General features: G+C 41.7%; 1 protein-coding gene across 2 annotated transcripts in view; it reads right to left on the bottom strand.

The window, feature by feature from the left end:
* Positions 1–17,903, bottom strand: part of atf6 (activating transcription factor 6) — a 33,124-nt gene extending 15,221 nt beyond the window's left edge. The window contains exons 1-13 of one of the 2 annotated variants that reach the window (XM_086223355.1): positions 17,672–17,903; positions 16,257–16,333; positions 15,881–15,959; positions 15,303–15,400; positions 13,997–14,120; positions 13,571–13,768; positions 11,735–11,904; positions 5,557–5,742; positions 5,345–5,436; positions 3,585–3,731; positions 1,768–1,863; positions 1,532–1,634; positions 628–698 (exon numbers count right to left, since the gene is read on the bottom strand). In XM_086223355.1, the coding sequence (XP_086079481.1) occupies positions 628–698; positions 1,532–1,634; positions 1,768–1,863; positions 3,585–3,731; positions 5,345–5,436; positions 5,557–5,742; positions 11,735–11,904; positions 13,571–13,768; positions 13,997–14,120; positions 15,303–15,400; positions 15,881–15,959; positions 16,257–16,333; positions 17,672–17,771 (1,541 nt within the window). In that variant the 5' untranslated portion in view covers positions 17,772–17,903. The remainder of the gene's footprint in view (positions 1–627; positions 699–1,531; positions 1,635–1,767; positions 1,864–3,584; positions 3,732–5,344; positions 5,437–5,556; positions 5,743–11,734; positions 11,905–13,570; positions 13,769–13,996; positions 14,121–15,302; positions 15,401–15,880; positions 15,960–16,256; positions 16,334–17,671) is intronic. The other variant, XM_086223354.1, reaches the window with a different exon arrangement.
* Positions 17,904–20,086: the final 2,183 nt, after the last annotated feature.

Here is a 20,086-nt window from a genome sequence, read left to right as displayed (position 1 = left end):
CTTTCATCCTTTATATTTCAAAGCCAGATGTACCACTGGGGGAAAAAAAAAAAAACTATAGGTGGCCAAAAATACTATTGAGACCATCTGTCTGATCTGAACTACATGGTGCAGTCAAAAAAAATCTTGAAAGCCAAACCTCTGAAGCGGCAGAGTGGGGTCAACCTTTAAAAAAATCAGTGTGTAAATACAGCGGACTGTAAAAAGTTAAACAGCGATTTATTCCAAAAAAGGGAAAAAAGAAGGAGAGATTGTTAGCTGTTCCAGCCCCAGTGAAAGACCCGCTTAAGTGCAACACTAATATGTTTACAGTCGCTCACGCAATGGAGATGAGAAAAGGCGACTTTAATGATTGAACCGACCGCTTCCAACGAACGCCGTGGCTGTTTGCGAGTTTTAAGTGGCTGATATTGTTAAAGCAAAGAAGGACTGATCTTCTAAAGAATGAGTGACTCAAGCCAGAAATGAGAGTTGGATCAGCTGATGATGTGTGCGGACTCTGGCTATCAAGCTGCTTTAAGCACAAGGGGGAATTGATTTTAAAGAAAACAAAAAGCTGAATTTTTTTGTTTTTGTTTTCATTTTCTGAATATGATGGGTAATACAGAGTATAGAGCTTTAACTCACTTTTCCTCAGCAGCTTCCGCGTATTGGACGGTGACCATCTGCGCACTCCCTTCGTCCTTATTCTCTGTTTTCTGGAAGAAAAGCACACAAGATTCACGATGACCTCCACACTGACTATCCAGGGTACGATGCCGGCAACACTGTGGCTCATTTTAATACACATTTACATTAAAACGTCATAATGGACCAACAGTCGAAAACATCCTCCTCACTTGTTGTAACCAAACAATCCTTTAAAACAGCCCTTTTCAAAACTGCAGACCATCCCTGACCTCCCTGTTGCTTTTTATTCCCCTTTCAAAGCATCTCTGAATACCTGCCGAACCACTCCATGAATAAAAAAACTATTATTATCATTATGAAACCAGCATCAAGACACATTCCAATCCAAAGGTTTTCTCCTGATTAACCACATCGAGTTCCTGTTTTTTTTTCTTAAACTGTTATCAAGTAACTAAGAAATTAAACTGATCAACACAGATGAAAAGGGAACGCATCTACATTTTTACTCACACTAAAAAGGATAAATGGGCGTATACTAACGAGGCAGCTCCGGGTGTACTGGAGTTACTGCAGCAGATCCCCCCCCCCCCAAAAAATGAGCTGGGGGGGGGGGGGCACTATAATCCTACAGCTCCCCTCCAAGTGTTATGTTTACTTTCTCAGGGCTGCCGGATTAAAATCAGCTCAATAAAGAGAAATGAGTGGAAGAGAAGGGGAAGGTGTGAGGAGAGGTGAGACCGTGGTGAAAGGGAGGCTTTGGTTTGCCAAAACCTCTTAATACTGAATGTCATGATATAAAACAGGTCAGGGGAAGTTGAGTTGAGTGAATACATTCTGTAAATCCTTACATAGCTCAGTGGATACAGTTTCCTGTTGTCCAAAACACACTGCTGTGACTTACCAGAATGGTCCTGGTGGGTTTGTGATTGCTGTTACTCATGCGCCTGGATTTGGTTTGCTCCACTTCATGACGGTGGACCCAACCCCTCAGCTCATGAGCCAACCTGCCAATCAAAGTCAGGACACGTTTGACAACATGTTACACTGTGCCTCTCTCTCTCTCTCTCGCTCTTTTAAAGTAAAGAAAGATTTAAAACATTAGTTGTCTTACATTTGGGAGAATACATCATTACTTACTCAATACACTTGGTCCTGTTAACAGGAGGCTGGCACGGGGGAGTCGGCCTGAGAAAGACCGGGTCCTTCACGACCATCAGGGCCTTATCCTCAGAGCTACATAACCACAGCAAAAATAAAATATAAAATAAAATAAAAAAAATCAAGTGCTGGGCAGACGAAAGTAATAAGATTTACAAGGTTGTTCACAACAGAAATCAATGCAAGAGCTGCAAGTTTAATATCGATCTGTTAAAAATACTTTCCACATGTTTACAATTTGCTTTGGATGCAAAGTGAGAGCCAGCATGGCCACTTGCCTTGGGGCCGCTAGGTGAAGCACCCTCTGTGAACTGGTTATGGGAAGCAACAGGGTGCCAAAAAGATATCAGCATGGCTTCAATACAGGCACAGCTATATATTCATCGCATAGTAAAGCATTTAATCCGTTCAACTTGTTGGGGTTTAACATGTGTGGAGCTTCTGTCGCTAAATAAATGCACAAGAGGAGGAGCAGATGTTGGCCACTGAGTGCACGTTGACGTAAAATCGGACGTTTTGTCAAGTCAGCAGGTTCGTGCGCGCATATGAGTAACAGCTGATGAGGATGTGATGCGCTTCCAGCAATGTTTGTCATTTTAACGGGTGAAAGTGACAGTCGGCTGAGATACGCCGAGCTTGAACGTGTCGGCGCTGCTCCGTCTGAACTACGATGATAACTGCTGCTCTGGTTCTGGTGCAGCAAGCAGCTGCAGCGTTAGCAGGCCCAGGTGGCCCAAACACAGCGGAGTGGAGAGCTGAGATTATTATTTTACAGTCAGCTTTGGACTCATCGACAGATCGTGACGTGCTGAGAGAATCAATAAATATACCAAGGGTGAGAACACAAGACACTGGATTGCATGACATTCCTCCCCAGATGAATGAAATCTTGCTTGAGGTGATGATGTAGAATGTCTACAGTCATTGGCCACCTGGGGGGCGTGGTGGCGGTGGGGATAAGGGGACGGCGGGAGGCTGGTACTGCGGCCTCTCAGATCTTAGCCACCATGGAGACTTCACCTCAAGAATGCTCTGGAAATGGTTCCGTGAGACGACATGTCAAACCACAGAGGCCTGATCATAACTCTAACTGAGGGCCCTGTATTAACCTCTCTGCACAGGGGCGTGCGCGCACACACACACACCTTCCTGTTCAGACAGACCACCAGATTGGGTTGCATACCCCCCCATCTTCCTGCTCTCTGCGGCGTTTGGTGCTGTCACCCCTTTTGTAAAGGCTAATGTGTTTCTTCCTGCCGGTGTTGCTTTTAATGCTGCGAGGAAACCTGATACTGCGGATGGATGGTTCGCATTAACATGTGGCACAACCTACATGCAGGTCTGACACGACACAGGCTGGCAGAACCATGTGCTCTCTGACCAAATTGCAAAACACCATTTTCAGTACATGGGGGTGCAGGTAATGTACCAAACAAGAATGTTATCTATGCAATTTACAAAAGAGACTGGTGGGCCTCGAGTGCATTTAAAAAAGAAAAAAGAAAAACATATAACCTCTTAGAAAAATAAGCTGTTACTAGTGATATAAAGCTGGATGTCAAACAAGGTCTGACCCCAATTTCCCACCTTGTTACTCAAAGCAAAACTGTTGGCCAACTAGTCGGGGGGCCCGGAGCCATTTGAAAGGCAGGCATTGCGACAGAGTTGGTAATTGGCTGGCGCTCTTGTTTACACGTTCTGTAATGAGCTGTACCCGTTCAGACTAAGCCCCAGCACAGGTGCATCCTGGGGGTAAATACACTGTTATGAGAGGCGGTGAGGGATGAGCTCATTACCTGTCGGCCATCTGAGTGGCGCCACTGGCGAGGGGCTCGGTACCCATCGTGTCCTCGGTATCCGCCTTTGAGGAGAAGCCAAGCAGGTGCCTGCTGTGCTGCGTGGACACGACCTCCAGCCTGGAGCCTGAGCCACTCTGAAACTGACTAATAAACCAGGAGGGAGATGAAGTGAGCAAATACAGTTGAGGTGAAATTAGGCCACTTTGGATGGCAAGAAAAACTGGGGAAGATGAATTTGGCACTGGACTGAAATGGTTCGCTAAATTCTACGTGGCCCACATCCTGTGCATGGGAGTCTTGGGTTTTTTTTTCCTTATTTTTAGCCACAAACGCAATCATGAACTCTGATCTGGATCACACAGCCCAAAAAGCACATCAGGGCACACACACACACAAGCAAAAATACACACCGTCTCTTTCAGTGCTATTACTACGCTGGGTGGCATTTTCATTTCAAAGGGATCTGACCTCAAAAGCGGGCATATTTTACATTCCAAAGGAGAGCCCAAACACAAAACACACACACACAGAGGCAAGAAGGCATGACCACACACACACACACACACACACACACACACACACACACACACACACACACACACACACACACACACACACACACACACACACTTTCGTTACTGTGAATACACTCGAGTCACAAAAGCAAACTCATTCACAGGCCCAGCGAAATGAATTGATATGTAAGCTATAGAGAACTCAGGTCCCACAGTGCATATTCCCAGCACAGATTATCAAAGCCAACAAATCCGACTGGACGTTTGCATCTTTGTAGAGAAGGTTAAACCCAGGAGAAAACAAACATTTTTATAACATGAGAACAGAGATTCGGTCATTTTAGTTGGACTTTGAGCTTGTGTAATTACACAATACCACCATCTGCAAACTGGGTGGAATCAACCACATTTTCCCTCTTGTAGTTGCACATAACAAACTCGAACTGTTAATATTCCAATCCATGATAAAAGGAACTGCCACATTTGTATGTTTTAAACCACTTTTGTCGCTTGAAAAGTTTTTTTTGTTTTTTTTTAACATACGCAAGTGGTAAATGTTTACTTTCTCTGCGGGCTGGTCAGATTCTTACTCAGCCATTAGTCACAATGTCCTATAAAGTCTGGCAACATCAGAGCAATGAAGCAAATACACAGGAGTAATATTGCACGGAAGGATTATTAATCATTGATTGTTTTGGGTTTTCTTTAAACAGACTGACCCTTTTTTTCCTCAGGATGAGACTACGTTGCATCTGCACCCTCACGAGGAGCCTCTGGTATGGATTCATGCAGAAAAAAGTCTACATTGCTTCTATTTCTCCATTCCTAACAAACTCTGAGCTGCAATTTTATGAGATGATCGCAAGATTGGCAAGTTGTTTTAACTACTTTTGGGGGTTCACGCACGTGCGCACGCATGTGTGTGTGTGTGTATGTGTGTCCCCGTGTGAGTGTGGGGGGCAGAACGCTTTGCTTCAATGTGAAACATTCTGCACTGTTTTCAATAAACATCTTTGCATGACGTCTTACATGTGAGGCGTGATTCCCACAATGAGTCATGGGGCTTCCCAATTGTTTTCCCCCAGCAATCTAATCATTGTACATCCACGATAAGCTCCAGTTGCCAGTAATGGCAGGCAACACTGCCAACAGGTTTGAATTGAATTTCGGTTGTTGGACGCTAAATTCAATGATTGTGGTGACATGTCAAAATAAACAAAGCATTCATCTTTATGTTCTTACCTCATCGGTCCAACATTCAGCACAAGGAACACCAAGAACACCATCAGACACACAGCTCTCCTCTTGGGGGCCGTTGCCTTCAGTACTGTATTCTGTGAAAGGAAAAGGAAGCCAATAATGATAATAATATAATTCAAAACAATAATTAAAAGATGTATTTGGGCATGTTTTTCTTCCTGGCCATTGTAGAGTGGTGGTATGTTGATGCTAACCTCACTAAGCAGGCCCTCCAGCTGCCTCTTAAGGTTGCCATTCTCATTTTTGAGCACCTCGTTCTCAGACAACGCCACTTTCAGCCGAGCTTCCAGAGAAAGCAGATACTCTTTCTTCTTTTTCCGAGACAAGGATGCTGACTCACGGTTCTTGATCATGCGCTGCTGCCTCTGAGACAACTTTGACTGAAGTCAGAAGGTGAGAGAAAGAAAAAAAAATCGAGACACAAGAATTACATTTGGCGTGGCTTATTATGACTCATGTCACGTCATGTATTTCATCACATCTGGATGTATTTGGTGGACACCTATTCAAACAGGAAAGAGAGACAGCTATTGTGAGGATGCAGGGAAATGCCTGCTTGTCTGAGCCGCCTGTTAAAACTGTACATCATAGGTTCCTCTCACTCGTGTGACATCATGTTTATCTACGTTCTCCAGGGTATTTGGTTTAAATATGGCTTTCCATTCATATGATCGCCATCCAAATTTCAAGCTGTTTTATTTCACATAAGAGCTCTAACATCTGCTCAGTCATTTTTCATACTCAAGATATTTGTGGTACACTGAACATGAAGTGTGACATACAGAGAGAGAGAGAGAGAAAGAGACAGACAACCGGTAAAAAAGAGGATGAGAATGTGAGAAAGAAAAATGGAGAAAAGGAAAGGTACCTATTGATGTTTGGTTGTGCATAAAAGTACTGGCCATTGGCACATAAGATAGCGTTCACCGATGGCACTGGCTAATGTTTAACTGTCAGTGTTTCAGCAATTTGTGGATAGAATTTATCCTCTAAGACAGTGTGATAAAAAAAATGACTTACATATAAAGAAAACTTAAAATAAGTGATTTTTATGATGATTTTTGTTTCCCAAGCACTAAAGTGTGACTAATGACATAACTGAACATGAAAAAACATCAGTGTCAGCCAAATCATTATCAGAAATGTTGATACTGCTGCTGGATCTCACAGTCGTCACATCCCTGAGAGCCGAAGCCGAACTTCGTTATAGTCCGCAGGAGAACGCCTCAGCTGCTGATGCCGCTGTTAACCGAGGTGACGGAATGAGAAATGTTAACGAAACATCCGCAACAAAGGTCAACATTTCACCTCCAAGAGCACAAACGGGTCCAGCTTCTGCTCAACAATATTTACGCCCCCGTTCTCTGAGAGGTTCTAGAGGTCACCTACAGCGCCTCTGTGCTATACGTGAAGGAGGGTGTGTTTATGGAGTGTGTCACCATTTGATATATGAGTACATATCAGAGATAAAACACGAATACCTTATACATGTTACAGGTCTGGTGGGGAAAAAAAATCCACTGCAATTAGAGTCATACATTCTCCCGTTCATCTTTGTATAAATAAACCACATTTTTCTGTTTGGATCTATTCAATCTCTTCATTTAAGGCTTTTCTTACAAATCTGGGTTGAGCGAAAACAAATGTGTATTAAAATAAATGAGTGAAAAAAAAAAGAACCATTTAAAGTTGGTAAATGAGCAGCAAGATTCCTTCTCGTCAAGGTAAGTGAAGCGAGAGCTGAAATGCTGAACACACTTCCAAAAAAAAAAAGAAAAGAAAAGACCAATCAGACATGACCGCAACCCATTTTAGCGTTAAACCAAACACCTTCATTGTCTGTCCGGTCCCCCAGCTACCCCTCTACTGCCCTACTCCAAACATAAACACCCTCCCAAGGGTAAGTCTCTAAGATCTTGGGCCTAATAGCCCCACTGGTGATTAAGTTATTTGGATCTCTGTATTTGTATTCTGTCTCCTGAGAAACCCCTCTGTCTCCCAGCCCAGATCTGGGAGCCTTGCCACAAGACCGAGCCTGGGAACGCTGCAAGTAAGCAGTTACCAGGGAGTTGAGAGTGGGGGGAACTTCTCATTGATACCACAATGAAGCCCAAGAGGAAAATGTAGAGCAGGGGACAAATATGGCGGTGGCATTTCTTGATGAACCTCAGTTAAATGGGTGTAAGAGTGATCATGTTTGACTCGAACTACTGAAAGGACTGGTGGGAAAAGTCAATGTCTAGTCCTCTATTATCCATAAAAACACTGACAAGGTGCCCCTGACCAAGCACCTGCCCCCCTCTGCTCCAACAGAGAACCAGCTGCAAACAGCTGTTGGTACACTCATCAGCCCTGTGTGTGAAAGGGTGCTGCTGTGAGAGAGAATGGCTGCTCGACAGCAAAAGAGAATGCAGGTGAAGTAGAAAAGAAAAGCTTGAGTTGACAGGCCCGCTAGACGCCAACAGATCCCAGCACGCCCAACTGACACACTTTTAAGAGGCTGCTCTCAGGCTTACTCAGGGAGGAAGTGTGTGATAAACCGGTGACCTATCTACCTATCTAAATGTGAGGGGTTTCAGTTAAACAAGCTGGAGCAAACGTGCTTCCCGAATTTTACTGGAGGTCATAAATACTGTGGCTGGTGTTCTACGGGTTAATGATTGTCAATCTGGGATGTTCAGAATTACCGAGACTGTGACATTTCCCTCAAATCCGCCTGTCAACACCAAGAACATGAACTTGTATGTGAAGAGGAAAACCAAGACAGCGAGTTTTTCCAGTTAACCGTTGTCCTGTGGTTTTTTGGGTTTTTTTTTTGTCTTCTATTTTTGACACTGCTATATAAGACATCGTGGACAATTCCATTTGATACAAAACAGGAGCGTCTCCATGGAACACACAAGTTAAGGACTGTCTGCTTGCTTTGCATTAACAATCAACAGTGACATGTAAAAAAACAACAACAACATCATCATTTGCAGAAGCCCCAGGAGCTTCAACTCAAATAAAACAGTAATATGGAGTAATTTGTTTCCACTGGCACTTTGATTTGGAATCACAACGCTGTTTCTAAGATGTATCATCCTCTGCAGTGGACCCCTTTCCTTCAAGAATCCCACCATGCCCTCCAGGGGTTCCATCCTTTAACCCCCCCAGCTCATGGAAGGATTTGCTGAGGCCCACAGTTTCAGGCTGGTGTACTTCACTCACTAACTCGCGTGCACACACACACACACACACACACACACACACACACACACACACACCTAAATCCCCGGCTGTGTAGGAGCCCATTACATTACAGTGACCCAGTCCCTGATGGCCGTTTACAGCTGTCGCAAATGCTTAGTCCTGCACAACACCTGTCCGAAGCATGTAATCGCAAGCAGCCGTTTAGGCTAACATACAGAACTGTAAACATGAGCAGAGACACACAGACATACTGTAGATACAACATGTACCAACACCTGGCACAGGCATGCCATCTTTGACAGAGGTTCCATTTTACATGCATCCCAGCCCACCGTGTCCACTACCGCGAGGTTGTAAAGTGAACACAGCTGCAGTGGGCCTGAACACTAGCTTCCACTGCAGCGGCATGTCACGGCTGAGGAAGCGTCTCTAAAGTCAATTTCAATTTCCACATAGCTGACATGACAAACACCCAAGAACTGTGATTAAATACTTTCCCCGCTTAAGTTCATCTTTGAGATACCAATCAGTTCTGAAAACCCAGTTCTATTCTTATACCGTCACAATCAATATGTACCGTGCCACCCTTTCATACATTTTTACTGACTTGGTTAACTTTACAAATGGCTCGCAGGCATATTTGTTTTGGCCCCATGGGACCGGGATTCCTCAACACTGCTCTCCGGATCTGTTGCAAAAAAATGGATTCTGCAGACTCCGTAGCAGCAACGATAACCTGACAAGTATTTTTACAGTCACAGAATCGTTGCTATTTTTGAAACAACGATGAGGGGAATTTTAGTTGAGGTTCGAAATTAAAAGGGCTGATGGAAAACAGAGTTCCATCAGGGTCATACAGTGATTATTCCTGTGAGATGATAACAGCTGAAAACTGGATGTGTTCCTTGTAGTCGTCCCAGTTCAGCGCCTAAATTGCTGCCAGGGTGACATTTTACACATGACTCCTGTGAATTATAAAAGTTAAGAGGTCTGACAAGAACTTGCTATTCAAAAAAATAACATTGGACTGAAACAGGACTGAAGCTGCTTAAAGTCACAGCATCTCACACATCTCGCAATGGCTGCGTACGATTGAGATGAAGACGATTTTGGAGTTTATTATCATCCATCCATCCGTCTGTGAGCCAGAGAGACAGCCAGACACTCTTCTCGCACACTTCCACTTAAAGACCTGCATGCAAACAAACTCGGGAGCATTTTTTCGAGAGGCCACATGTTTGTGCTATAAGCGAATCACACTGTAATTGAATTTTCCCCACTGCAGCTGTCCTGACATCACCGCTGAATGCAACATGGAAGGATCCACCCTCTGTCATCCACATGGAGAATGTCCCTGGTAACTTACCGCGGTCTGAACTACAATTACATAACGCATCTATCTTTCCAGTAAAACCCCGCGGGTGCAAACCAAGCAGAGGTCAGTCATGATCATGTGTGGATTATTTGTTTCAGTCAGTGAGGGTTCATGGTGCACTCCGCTGACCAGCTACATCATTGTATCATCTAATCAGGACTGTCTAGCAGATGCTTGTCTTTTAAATCCAGCAACCGGTGCAAAGATTGTCTAGTAGAGCAACTAATATGAGAAAAATTTTAATTGATAACTGATGAGAGAAAGGGTTTCACATGTGTCGGATATGACGAGTTAAAAACAGTGGATTAAAAAGGCAGCAATGTGAAAAAAATAAGCTCAAATTGGTTGAAACGGCTCTAAGTACAGCATGAATGGTCAAAACAGATAATGGCCGTGGAAGGAACAATAGGCACGAACAATGCTTAACTTCTGATTATGGCAATATGGGAAAAAAATGAATCATTTCACACAAATTCAATTGCATGTTTTAAACTTTGTATTACAGTGACAAAATGTTCCACTTTCTGTAATCGAGCAGAGGAAATATTTGAAACCAATGCAAGGACACCAGGAGTTTTGGCATCATCGAATCAATGAATTTTCCTGTCGCTCGTTGGCGTTTTTTTTTTTTCAATAACAGCATAATTACTTTTACACCAGTGTGGAAAAATACATTCACAGTCATAAGTGATGGGAATGAAAGGTTGTTTTTTTTCCTTTCGGCACTATTTTTATATTTTTACCACTAAATAAAAGTTAATGTCTTGTGAAATTAAAAGCACGCATATACACGTTTATTAAAATGGGGTAGGAGTTTATGTTGGACAAGCTCCACTCCGACTGTGTACAATCAAAACAAAGCAGTTACATAGTGACAAGTGCATGTACGCCCATGCTCATAATCATAATCCTGCAGCTGCAGGCAGGTGCACAGAGGCAAGCTCATGCATGTCCGCACGCACATACACAGAAATACTGAAAGGACTGTTTATTCCCGTAAAGAGGCTTTGTCTAATAAATGCTCGGGTATATATATCTATATATATCTATATATATCTATATATCTAAATATATCTATATATATCTATATATATATCTATATATATATCTATATATATCTATATATATCTATATATATCTATATATATCTATATATATATATATATATATATATATATATATATATATATATATATATATTTAGTTAAAATACACATATCCAACCCCATGTCTGACATGTTTTTCAGTCAGTCAGTTGTATATTCCCCTCCATGGCTTGGGAAAGGGAGGACACTTTTAACTTAATGGATGTTTCACTCCCGTTTTCTTAAAATGAAACTAAACGACTACTATTTGAATTTGACCACTCCAGGCTATTTGGTACATACACATACAGGAAGATTAGAAAACGCGGTCGCCCGAGCCCAGGTTGCTACAAAGCGGCGCCATTGGACGTTTAGTGGATTTCTGGCTGAGATTTCTAAATGTCAGTATCTGTATGTTGCATTTAGCTGAAATTAAATCGACAGTAAAAGAGATTTGGGAGGTGCAGAGGATCGATTCAAATAACGGTGCTCCAGCTAAAGCACCGGTTTGTGTTTTGGCTTGTCAAAGTCAGTTGGTTTTATATGCTTGTTTGAGTCTTTTGAATAATATCATTTGTAACTGACCCTCTGACTGAGGGCAGGGGCACTACTCTGTTCTTTTCGACCCCGTTGTTGTTAAAGCAAATGAACAACAATTCTCTTTAATTATGCTCAAATCTGGCATAAAAGGTTTATGTAACACGAATGAAAAGGACTTACATCATCGTCTGAAGAAGGGGTTCGCAGTGTGACAGAGACCATTGGAGGCACAGCGACTGGGACGGGCCTGTCCTGGCCCAGTGTTGGCATGGTGACCACATTGCCAGTGACAGTCTGCGGTGTCTTGATCTGTAGCAACTGGCTTGGCTGAGTCAGCACTATGGGACCACCTAAGAAAGACACAAAGGCACTCTGAAATTACAGGGTTCAGCTGTTCTATACCATAATCATATTTTTACTGTATTATTAACAATGATTAACGCCGAATGTGATTATGTGTTTCTGTCTGGGGCTGCTCTCGATCATATGTGTGCAAATTATGAACCGGCTATTTGTTCTGACTTCTGTAACAATAACATTTTAGATTGTATTATATTATTGTACTTGTTGGAAAGCTCTTCAGTCTTCTGTTTGGTGCTGCAGATGGCACAATCCAGCCCCCCCCCCAACCCCCACCACCACCACCACCGCTGACCTACATTAACCCCTTGGCTTTAAAGAGACTCGCCGTGTTTAAAGTACAGGTGGAAGAGGTGTTTACTATCGTGACCTGTGGTCTTAAACATCCACATTCCAAACTGAGAGGTGCGCAGGTTTAAATGCATGAGCACACATAAACATGCACGTGTGCCAACATTTTAAACAGATCATAAGAGACAAGCCAAGCGTCAAGAAAACACGATATTCTACATGTTCATAAATGTCGCGGTTAATGTAGGAGCCTCCCACAAGCAGCCCACCCTCCCCGCCTATGATTGTGCCAGGAACCATTTCTCAAACCGACAGAAACCTTCAGCTCTGATTCTAAATAACCTGTCAGTGCTGATTATCTACAAGAGTTAGCCAGTCCTGCTAATGAATGTTAGTAGTGCCAACACTGTCTTGTGCCCCAGTTCACCATCTGTGAGAAGAATTCAGAGTGGTGACGTTCCAAAGAATTTAAAATCCTGTGAACGAGTCCTATGCGATCTTTGAAAATACCTGACCGCCCAGGTCAGACTGTACATGAGAACTAATCTGAAAGATCTCTCAGCTCTGTCTTCCATCTGCCTGATGCACAGGGCTCACCTCTCAGCTGTGAATATGCAGGAGAACATCTTAAACCAAAGGGACCCGTAACACAGGGGTGGTTTAGACTTAAGACTTCCATCTGAGGTCCTACAGTTGGATATCTTGGCCGTAACCATCTGCCATCTTGGCTTTTACTGGGCAGAGTGGAGAGCCAAGTTCAAATTCAAGTCAAGAGAGGTCAGATACTCCACCCACTTGGGTCCCAGGCGATGACATAAGTATTTACATTGGCCTAGGTGCTGCTGATGTAACACAGAGTGGACCAGATCAGTAATTCAGGAAAGGCAAACCACTAAACTACAACAAAATGAACCCAAATTCTGGGAACACACAAATGTCCCACAGCTTAAAATAATCTGCTACTTATGCGTGGGTTATAAAACAAACTTTCTTGATTGCATCTTTATGTGTATAATGGCTACTTTTTCACAAATGCACGCCTATTGTGGGAACATTTTGTTTGTAAAAGGGAAATATTATCCCACTAACTTGCTTTTGTGCAGATAAAAATGGGACTGGGAGAGTGTGACTAAAAATATAACGAAAGCACCACCTGCTGGCTGAGATACAGATAACAAGGTTTCTCAGCAAGAAAGTATATTAATAGCAATTATTTTCTCATATAATGTAATTAACTAAACATTATTTGATAGAAGGCAGATCAGACTGAATGTGGCCAGTCATACATATAGAATGTGCTGGTCTGATGCAATACAGTGGGATGTGATGCAATGACTTCCACCATGTTGCAGTGTGGGTGCTGACCTGTAGGAGGTGCTGGTTGGATGGTGACTGGAGCTGGTTTAACCACAGGCAGCACAGTAGTTTGCAGGGGCTGGATGATGATCGCCTTAGCCTGCAAAGGAGCTGCTGCATGAGCCAAGGGAACAGCTGTGATCACCGGTTTGGGCTGGATGACCTTTGAACCAAACTGAATTGGCCTCTTGGCTGGTGCTGGTTTGGCTGATGAAATTACAGGGAAGGACAGATGGGGGGGGGGGTAGTATTAGTTATAATAGTTGTTTTTAAGGAGAAAGCTCTTCCAAACAAATGCTATTTTTATCATCTTTGTATACTTAATCACATCCAAAACTTCTGCAAACCTGAAATTGGTGCTGAATTTCCCCTGGTTTATGGACAAAGAGAACAAATATAGCTGACAGCTGAATGCAGTGGTGGAGGCTGCCTTACCCCGTGTGGTCTGGCTGGTCCTTTTTGGAGCTTTCTTAGCTGGGGGAGAGGCTTCGGAGAAGCCGCTGGACTCTGAGCAGACCGAAACTGGCGAGAGTTGCGACTGTGGAGTCAGAGCCTCATCCTGGATGAAGAAAGTATAGGTTCACTTTCTGACAAAGGGAAATACATGGCAAACCCAAATTTGGAAGAATCCCACAGCCACTGTTAGGTTTGAGGGTGCCCCTGGTTTAAGAAACTACAATGGTGGGAATGGATACCTTCTTATGTGGTTCACAGGCATGAATTTAATTTTAAATAATTTTATACACACACACATACACACACACACACACACACATATATACATATACATATACACACATACATACATACAAATACACACACATGTATATATAAATATACACACAAAAATATACATATATAAATAATTTTCAGGAAGTAACATTCACAATATATTGATGAAGCTCTACTCTTGTAATATGATAACAGATTTTTACCACAATTTTTAATATTTTCCTTTTTTAAAAGCTTAAAAAGTTATAAAGGAGTGTCTTAATGAAATTCAAAAAGACAACTAATGAACAGGTAGAGCCACGTAGCAGGGGCTTTAAAATCTTAAGAGTATGTTTGTTTTTGTTGGTCCAAAATAAAATCATTAATTCAAATGAATTGTAATCATTCTGCTTCACAAAGGGGGAAGTAGCACCAATCTTCTGAAGCTACTTTTTGTAATATATATGCTTGATGCGTACTGTGACACAGCAGAAACGATATTGATCGGGTAACCCTTCTCAATATTCAAAGACGTGTATGTCCTTCGACTGAGGGACACAGGAGTTGCGAGTAGACAAAGATGTACCCTGTGTCCTTCATTTGATGCACTGTGAAGACATCTGCCTTTTAAATTATGCTAATGTGTCTGAAGTTGTCAGCACCTTTTTTAACGAGGGGGCGGGTCACTACTCAGACTGACAGCTAATTATTAATGAGACAAGGTGTTTAAGGCTTTTGTTAATAAGTGTCTCAAATGAGTAAGTGTGTGTGTGTGTGTGTGTGTGTGTGTGTGTGTGTGTGTGTGTGTGTGTGTGTGTGTGTGTGAGAGTATGTATCCAGTATGTGTGTGCCTATCAACAAAGAGCAGCTGTCAGTGTGTGGACACCATCTGGATGAAGCTTTTATTTGTTCAAACCAAATGTGCACATATGTAAACACTGTACCAACAACAAAGGTCAAATTTGCATAGGAAATGCAAGTCAAATGAAGAAAACAAAAGGACGACAAAGAGTTGAGGAGAGTGACTCACTTGTAAGGAGTATGGGGACAGCGCTTCCACAGAGGAGGGAGAGGGGACAGAGCTCAGGGTGTGAGCAGGTGACAGAGAGTCCACACTCACCTCACCATCTGGATGCACAAGGACAAAGACAAGGGAGGAAAAAAAGTGTTATACGCTGGAAGTAGTCTTGCAAGAGTGGGCTGAAGTTGTTACTGCAGATGACCTCAGGATAAACACACTTTTTCATGATACAGCATCAATGAGACCGCCTGCTCTCCATCCATTAAACATCAAATGTAGCCAGACAGGCATAAGATCAATTTAAGGTATGCTTGTTTGAACATGTTATAATTTTCTTCTATAATTCAAGTATCAGTGTTGGCAACAGGATGTTAGTTTTACAGCAGTATGAAGCAGAGCTCCGTATCTGAGTGGGTCGTTTCAGTATGCAACAGCACACCACGAGGAGGAGGATTTGTGCTACTCTACCTTCTCTACTGTGACTGGCATGACTAGGGTTTAACCTGATATTCATTCACTGGTTAAAATGGCAGTCTCTCACAGTTCTTATTTCACTCTGAAAAAGTGTAACATCTGTGTTGTTGTACCTGTGCAAGTGCTGCTTGTGTCCACTTCATTCCAGCCGGGTATGTCAATATCAAAGTCCAGGTCTGGACCCCCATGGGCCTGAGACACACAAAGCATGCAATTTTTTTAAATAACAGATTCCACTGAGATTTAAACTGAGCCAACATGTCTGACGGTGTGAGCAAATGTTTTCAATTCAAGCCACTGTCAAGTGGGTAAAATCAGCTGTTATGTAATACGGGTAAGAAAGTACAAGTGTTCAAACAAGTATAGCACACAAAGGTACCAGATCAGCTCCTGATGAGCAACTCCATTAAAAGTAAATATTTATCCAGTTCCTTTCAGGTGCATCTCATATTAAGACTATGTTCCGGTTGAAGAGAATGAGTTACTCACGAAGCCAGCATTCTCAAGGGTTTCCAGAAGCTCATCTGCACCTCCAAGATAGTCCAGCTCATCGAAAAGACTAATATCTGTAAAAAGACACAGTGTGCAAAAGTTAAAGCAAGAGCTCAATAATGAATTTTAATGTTAATATGTATTTAACAACTGATATTGATTGACAATACATGATAGAGCAGGTGTAAGCATCCATAGAAGGTTATTAATGAAAATGGCTTTGTATTTTAAACATACAAAGAGCTACAAATGCCACTATTTATAGAATATATAGACAGTAAAAAATACAAACATAAAAATGATCATGCAAAACAAAAACATATACTGAATATATCCTGGCCATGCACTGTTCAAAGAAAAGATAAACAGTACAAGTTGATGGAACATAAGTCTGTCCATCACACTGATGCAATGCTAGTCAATAATGATGACGTGCAATGGCTGACACAGGAAACATCCGCTGATATGTGAGAGGATACCGTTCAGACACGTACTAGGTATCAAATTTCATTTTCAATACCTAAAAGTTCACAAACATTCCCTGGTCCCTGCACTAAAAAAACACCTCTACAATGACTTAAACTCAAACCTTATCGCTTTTTAGCTTGTTCCCACTGTCAGAGAGGTCATTATTCAAGGTTGTGTTTGTTATCGAGGTAACACGTTTTTGCTGCTGTGCGGGAGTTCATTGGACTAAATAGCTGTGAATACATCACATATTCACAAAAGGTTCCTGACTGGTGTAAACACACAACAACAAAAACAATGACAACAATATTAAGAAGAAGAAGAAGAAGAAGAAGAAGAAGAAGAAGAAGTACAACAACAACAGAAAGTCCTGTTTACTCCACTCCATCTTTGGCGTTAATAATTGTGATTTATTATCAATTCATCCACCTGGAGACTTCTGTCTTTTCAATTCGGGAAAAATATCTGTTCTTTGTTGACAACCGTATTTTGAACATAACAATAATTAGAATAATACACGATGAGATAAATTAATTTTCCATATCGTTATCAAACCTTCGCTGACAGTCAAGGAAAACAATACTTACGAAAGGCAGAATTTATAACAGAGTTGTTGTATGAGATAATGTTTGATTGTGGAAAGGTACCGAATGAAAAGACCAATGGTCGTAAACATTAATTAATTCTATTACATTTAATACGAACATATTACATCATCACGTCCCACAACGTTACGGCATGCTAATGCTAACTCGGTAGCTGAAACTGAACCTTGGGATACACAGCTGATACACCGACCTCGGTAGTACATGCACTTAACCTTGACACAAAAGACGTATTATAATGTTACATTTCAGACAGTGTATTTGTTATGTCCGTTGATTTAACCTCTCGCTACCTTGGAGCCACTTGCTATCACCAAGTTGTTCTTTCGAGAAACTCACCCCACTCGCCTCCCTGATCGATGGCGATAAGTCCTGTTTCAGAGTCCATCTCAGGAATATATTGATGATTTTCCAGGTCTAACATTAAATCGGATGACATCGTCGTTTGAATTCATTAGTAAATTATCACAGGTTATGGATCATAAGCTGGTTCAGGTTACTGCTGTTTTGGAGTACGACGAATATCCGGTTTGACACACAGATACACGTCCTGCTTAATGTACGGATCCCGCCGAGGGACAAATGTTCCAAAAAGCGAGCAGACACCAGGACCAGGATACACTTTCTGCCAGAAGAAATAAATAGAAAGCAATTCGGAACGATTCTTTATCGAGCTGAGGCACGACGTTTACTTAACCTGAATTCTTCCTGGCAGAAAGAGTGAAAAAATATGCTTTATGTCATAAAAATCTCCAGGCCAAACTTCTTATTGTGCGCTGGAGACGTCGACTTGGAGTTGCCTGACCAGACCACGGGGCGGCAGCATGGTACTGCAACCACAGTAAATCTTCTCGTCTCCTTGGGTTAAGGGAAATGTCTTGGAATATGAGGGTATAAAAAGTGAAATTCCAAGGACTGACCTTTTTTTTTTTTTTTTTTTTTTTTTTTTTTTTTTAGGATTTTTCTAAAAAGAAGATGACAACCGAAGGTTAATCTTACAATTACCTAACGGTTCTGTATATTCTTGAAGTAATAAGTCAAATAAGGGAGTGAATGGTGATGGTACGATTTTTTTAAACATACATTTTTTTATCATGAACAATGCTGTGGATGAAACCCAAATTCAACTGTTAAACTATTAGAAATGTCAGCATATTTTGAACCACAACTTGGAAACCCCTCATGATGGCTGTGATTTATATCTGGAGCTAACAAACAAATGGGCCATGAGTTCATTAAAGGTAGGTAGCAGCAGCACAAAAAGCCTCCCTGATGATTGATTGTGGGCTAAAATATGTGGTTCAACTCCATTTTATCATGCACAGCCTTTTTTTTTTTTTTTTTAAATTCACTTTTCTACTAAATGAGCGCACTGGACCTCTTAACACTCTCGGTGCGTTTTAACTTTATTCACACCCTCATCATGGTCAAGTGGGAGTTGTTAAAGTCACGTGACACCAGGTGGGTGTTGGGGTTAAAATGAGGAGAAACAACTCAACCCCATCCACTTGGTACTGCTATTCTTTGAACTTTGTCAGGTACGGGGAGAAGGACAACACACTGGTTGCACACTTCAGATGTCATCAGGTCGACCGTCACAACTTCTTCTCTTTGTTGAAACACACACTTTGAAGTGTCACAGAAAAACAGCATCACTCCAGTTTAAAAAAAAATGATGTGAAATAATTTAGAAATAATAATGTCAAAGTAAAAAAATTCAAATAAAGACAGAGAAAAAATAGATGATTATAGAGTATAAATTGCATAGATAAATAAAGAGAAAGAGAAGAAATAGATATTGGTGTTGTTCATTAGGCTGCTTCTTTATACCCTGTGAAAGTGGTGTTCCTTTGCCAAGTGGAACCGTTTGCTGTTAAGTTCCCACTGATGTTTCCCACATGTTTGGCACAGCAGAGCTTAATGGGTAATAAATAGAATTCCACATGTCTACTGCAGTGAAAACTAAATTTCCATATTTGATCAACTGATTGGTCTGATCCTCTGGTCTCTGGCTTGTTAGACTGCTATCTAGAACTAAAGCAGTCAAGGCACTGTAAGGACAGCTACATCTGAGGACAAAGACATCTGCGAAGGAGTCCTGACTGGTGGACTGGATGGGTGGGGTGATTTTGTCGGGCTTATGTGCGCCTGTTATTTCTGCCGTGAATTGTACTTCAGAGTCACGAAGGTGCGTGTAAGCAACTGACTTAAAACTGTTTAAGCAGATCCGGTTGGAGGGCAAAGTCTGTGCGAAATGTAGAATTAAGCTGCCAATCATAACCCCAGTCCGAGTTGTAATTATGTAGCAGTATTAAAAGGCTTTACAGAGAGAGAGAAAAGAAAGAGAGAACAAATGAATATGAAATTCAGTGGCTAGAAAGTGCAAATAAAAAATTAGTCTTCTAGGGCCCTGGAGGACCTTTTCTCAAAAGTGAGAAAAAAAAACTTGAGTAATTTTACTGTAACTTCTGCCTCATCAAACTGTCAAAAAGGTCGAAATAAAAATATCTAAATCTGCAACTTATGATGAGTAGATTGAAGGAGTTTAGGATCTGAATGTGTATTTCTGCTTACGTTGCATGAATTTTAGCAAAGCATAGCAAACATTTTTGCTAAATTGCCGGAGTGACCTTTAGAATTCAAACTAATGTAAGAGTCATCAAAACACACCCCGAGGAAAAAAAAAAATCATCATCTTGATCTTTTCTGATCCTCTCCTGATTACTGGAGTTAATCATTTGAGTTCTTGAAAAT

This window comes from Aulostomus chinensis, chromosome 14, assembly GCF_037954235.1.
Source record: "Aulostomus chinensis isolate RoL2024-O1b breed Wild chromosome 14, RoL_Achi_v1.0, whole genome shotgun sequence".
NCBI classification, from domain to species: domain Eukaryota; kingdom Metazoa; phylum Chordata; class Actinopteri; order Syngnathiformes; family Aulostomidae; genus Aulostomus; species Aulostomus chinensis.
This window is presented reverse-complemented; position numbering and strand designations above follow the sequence as displayed.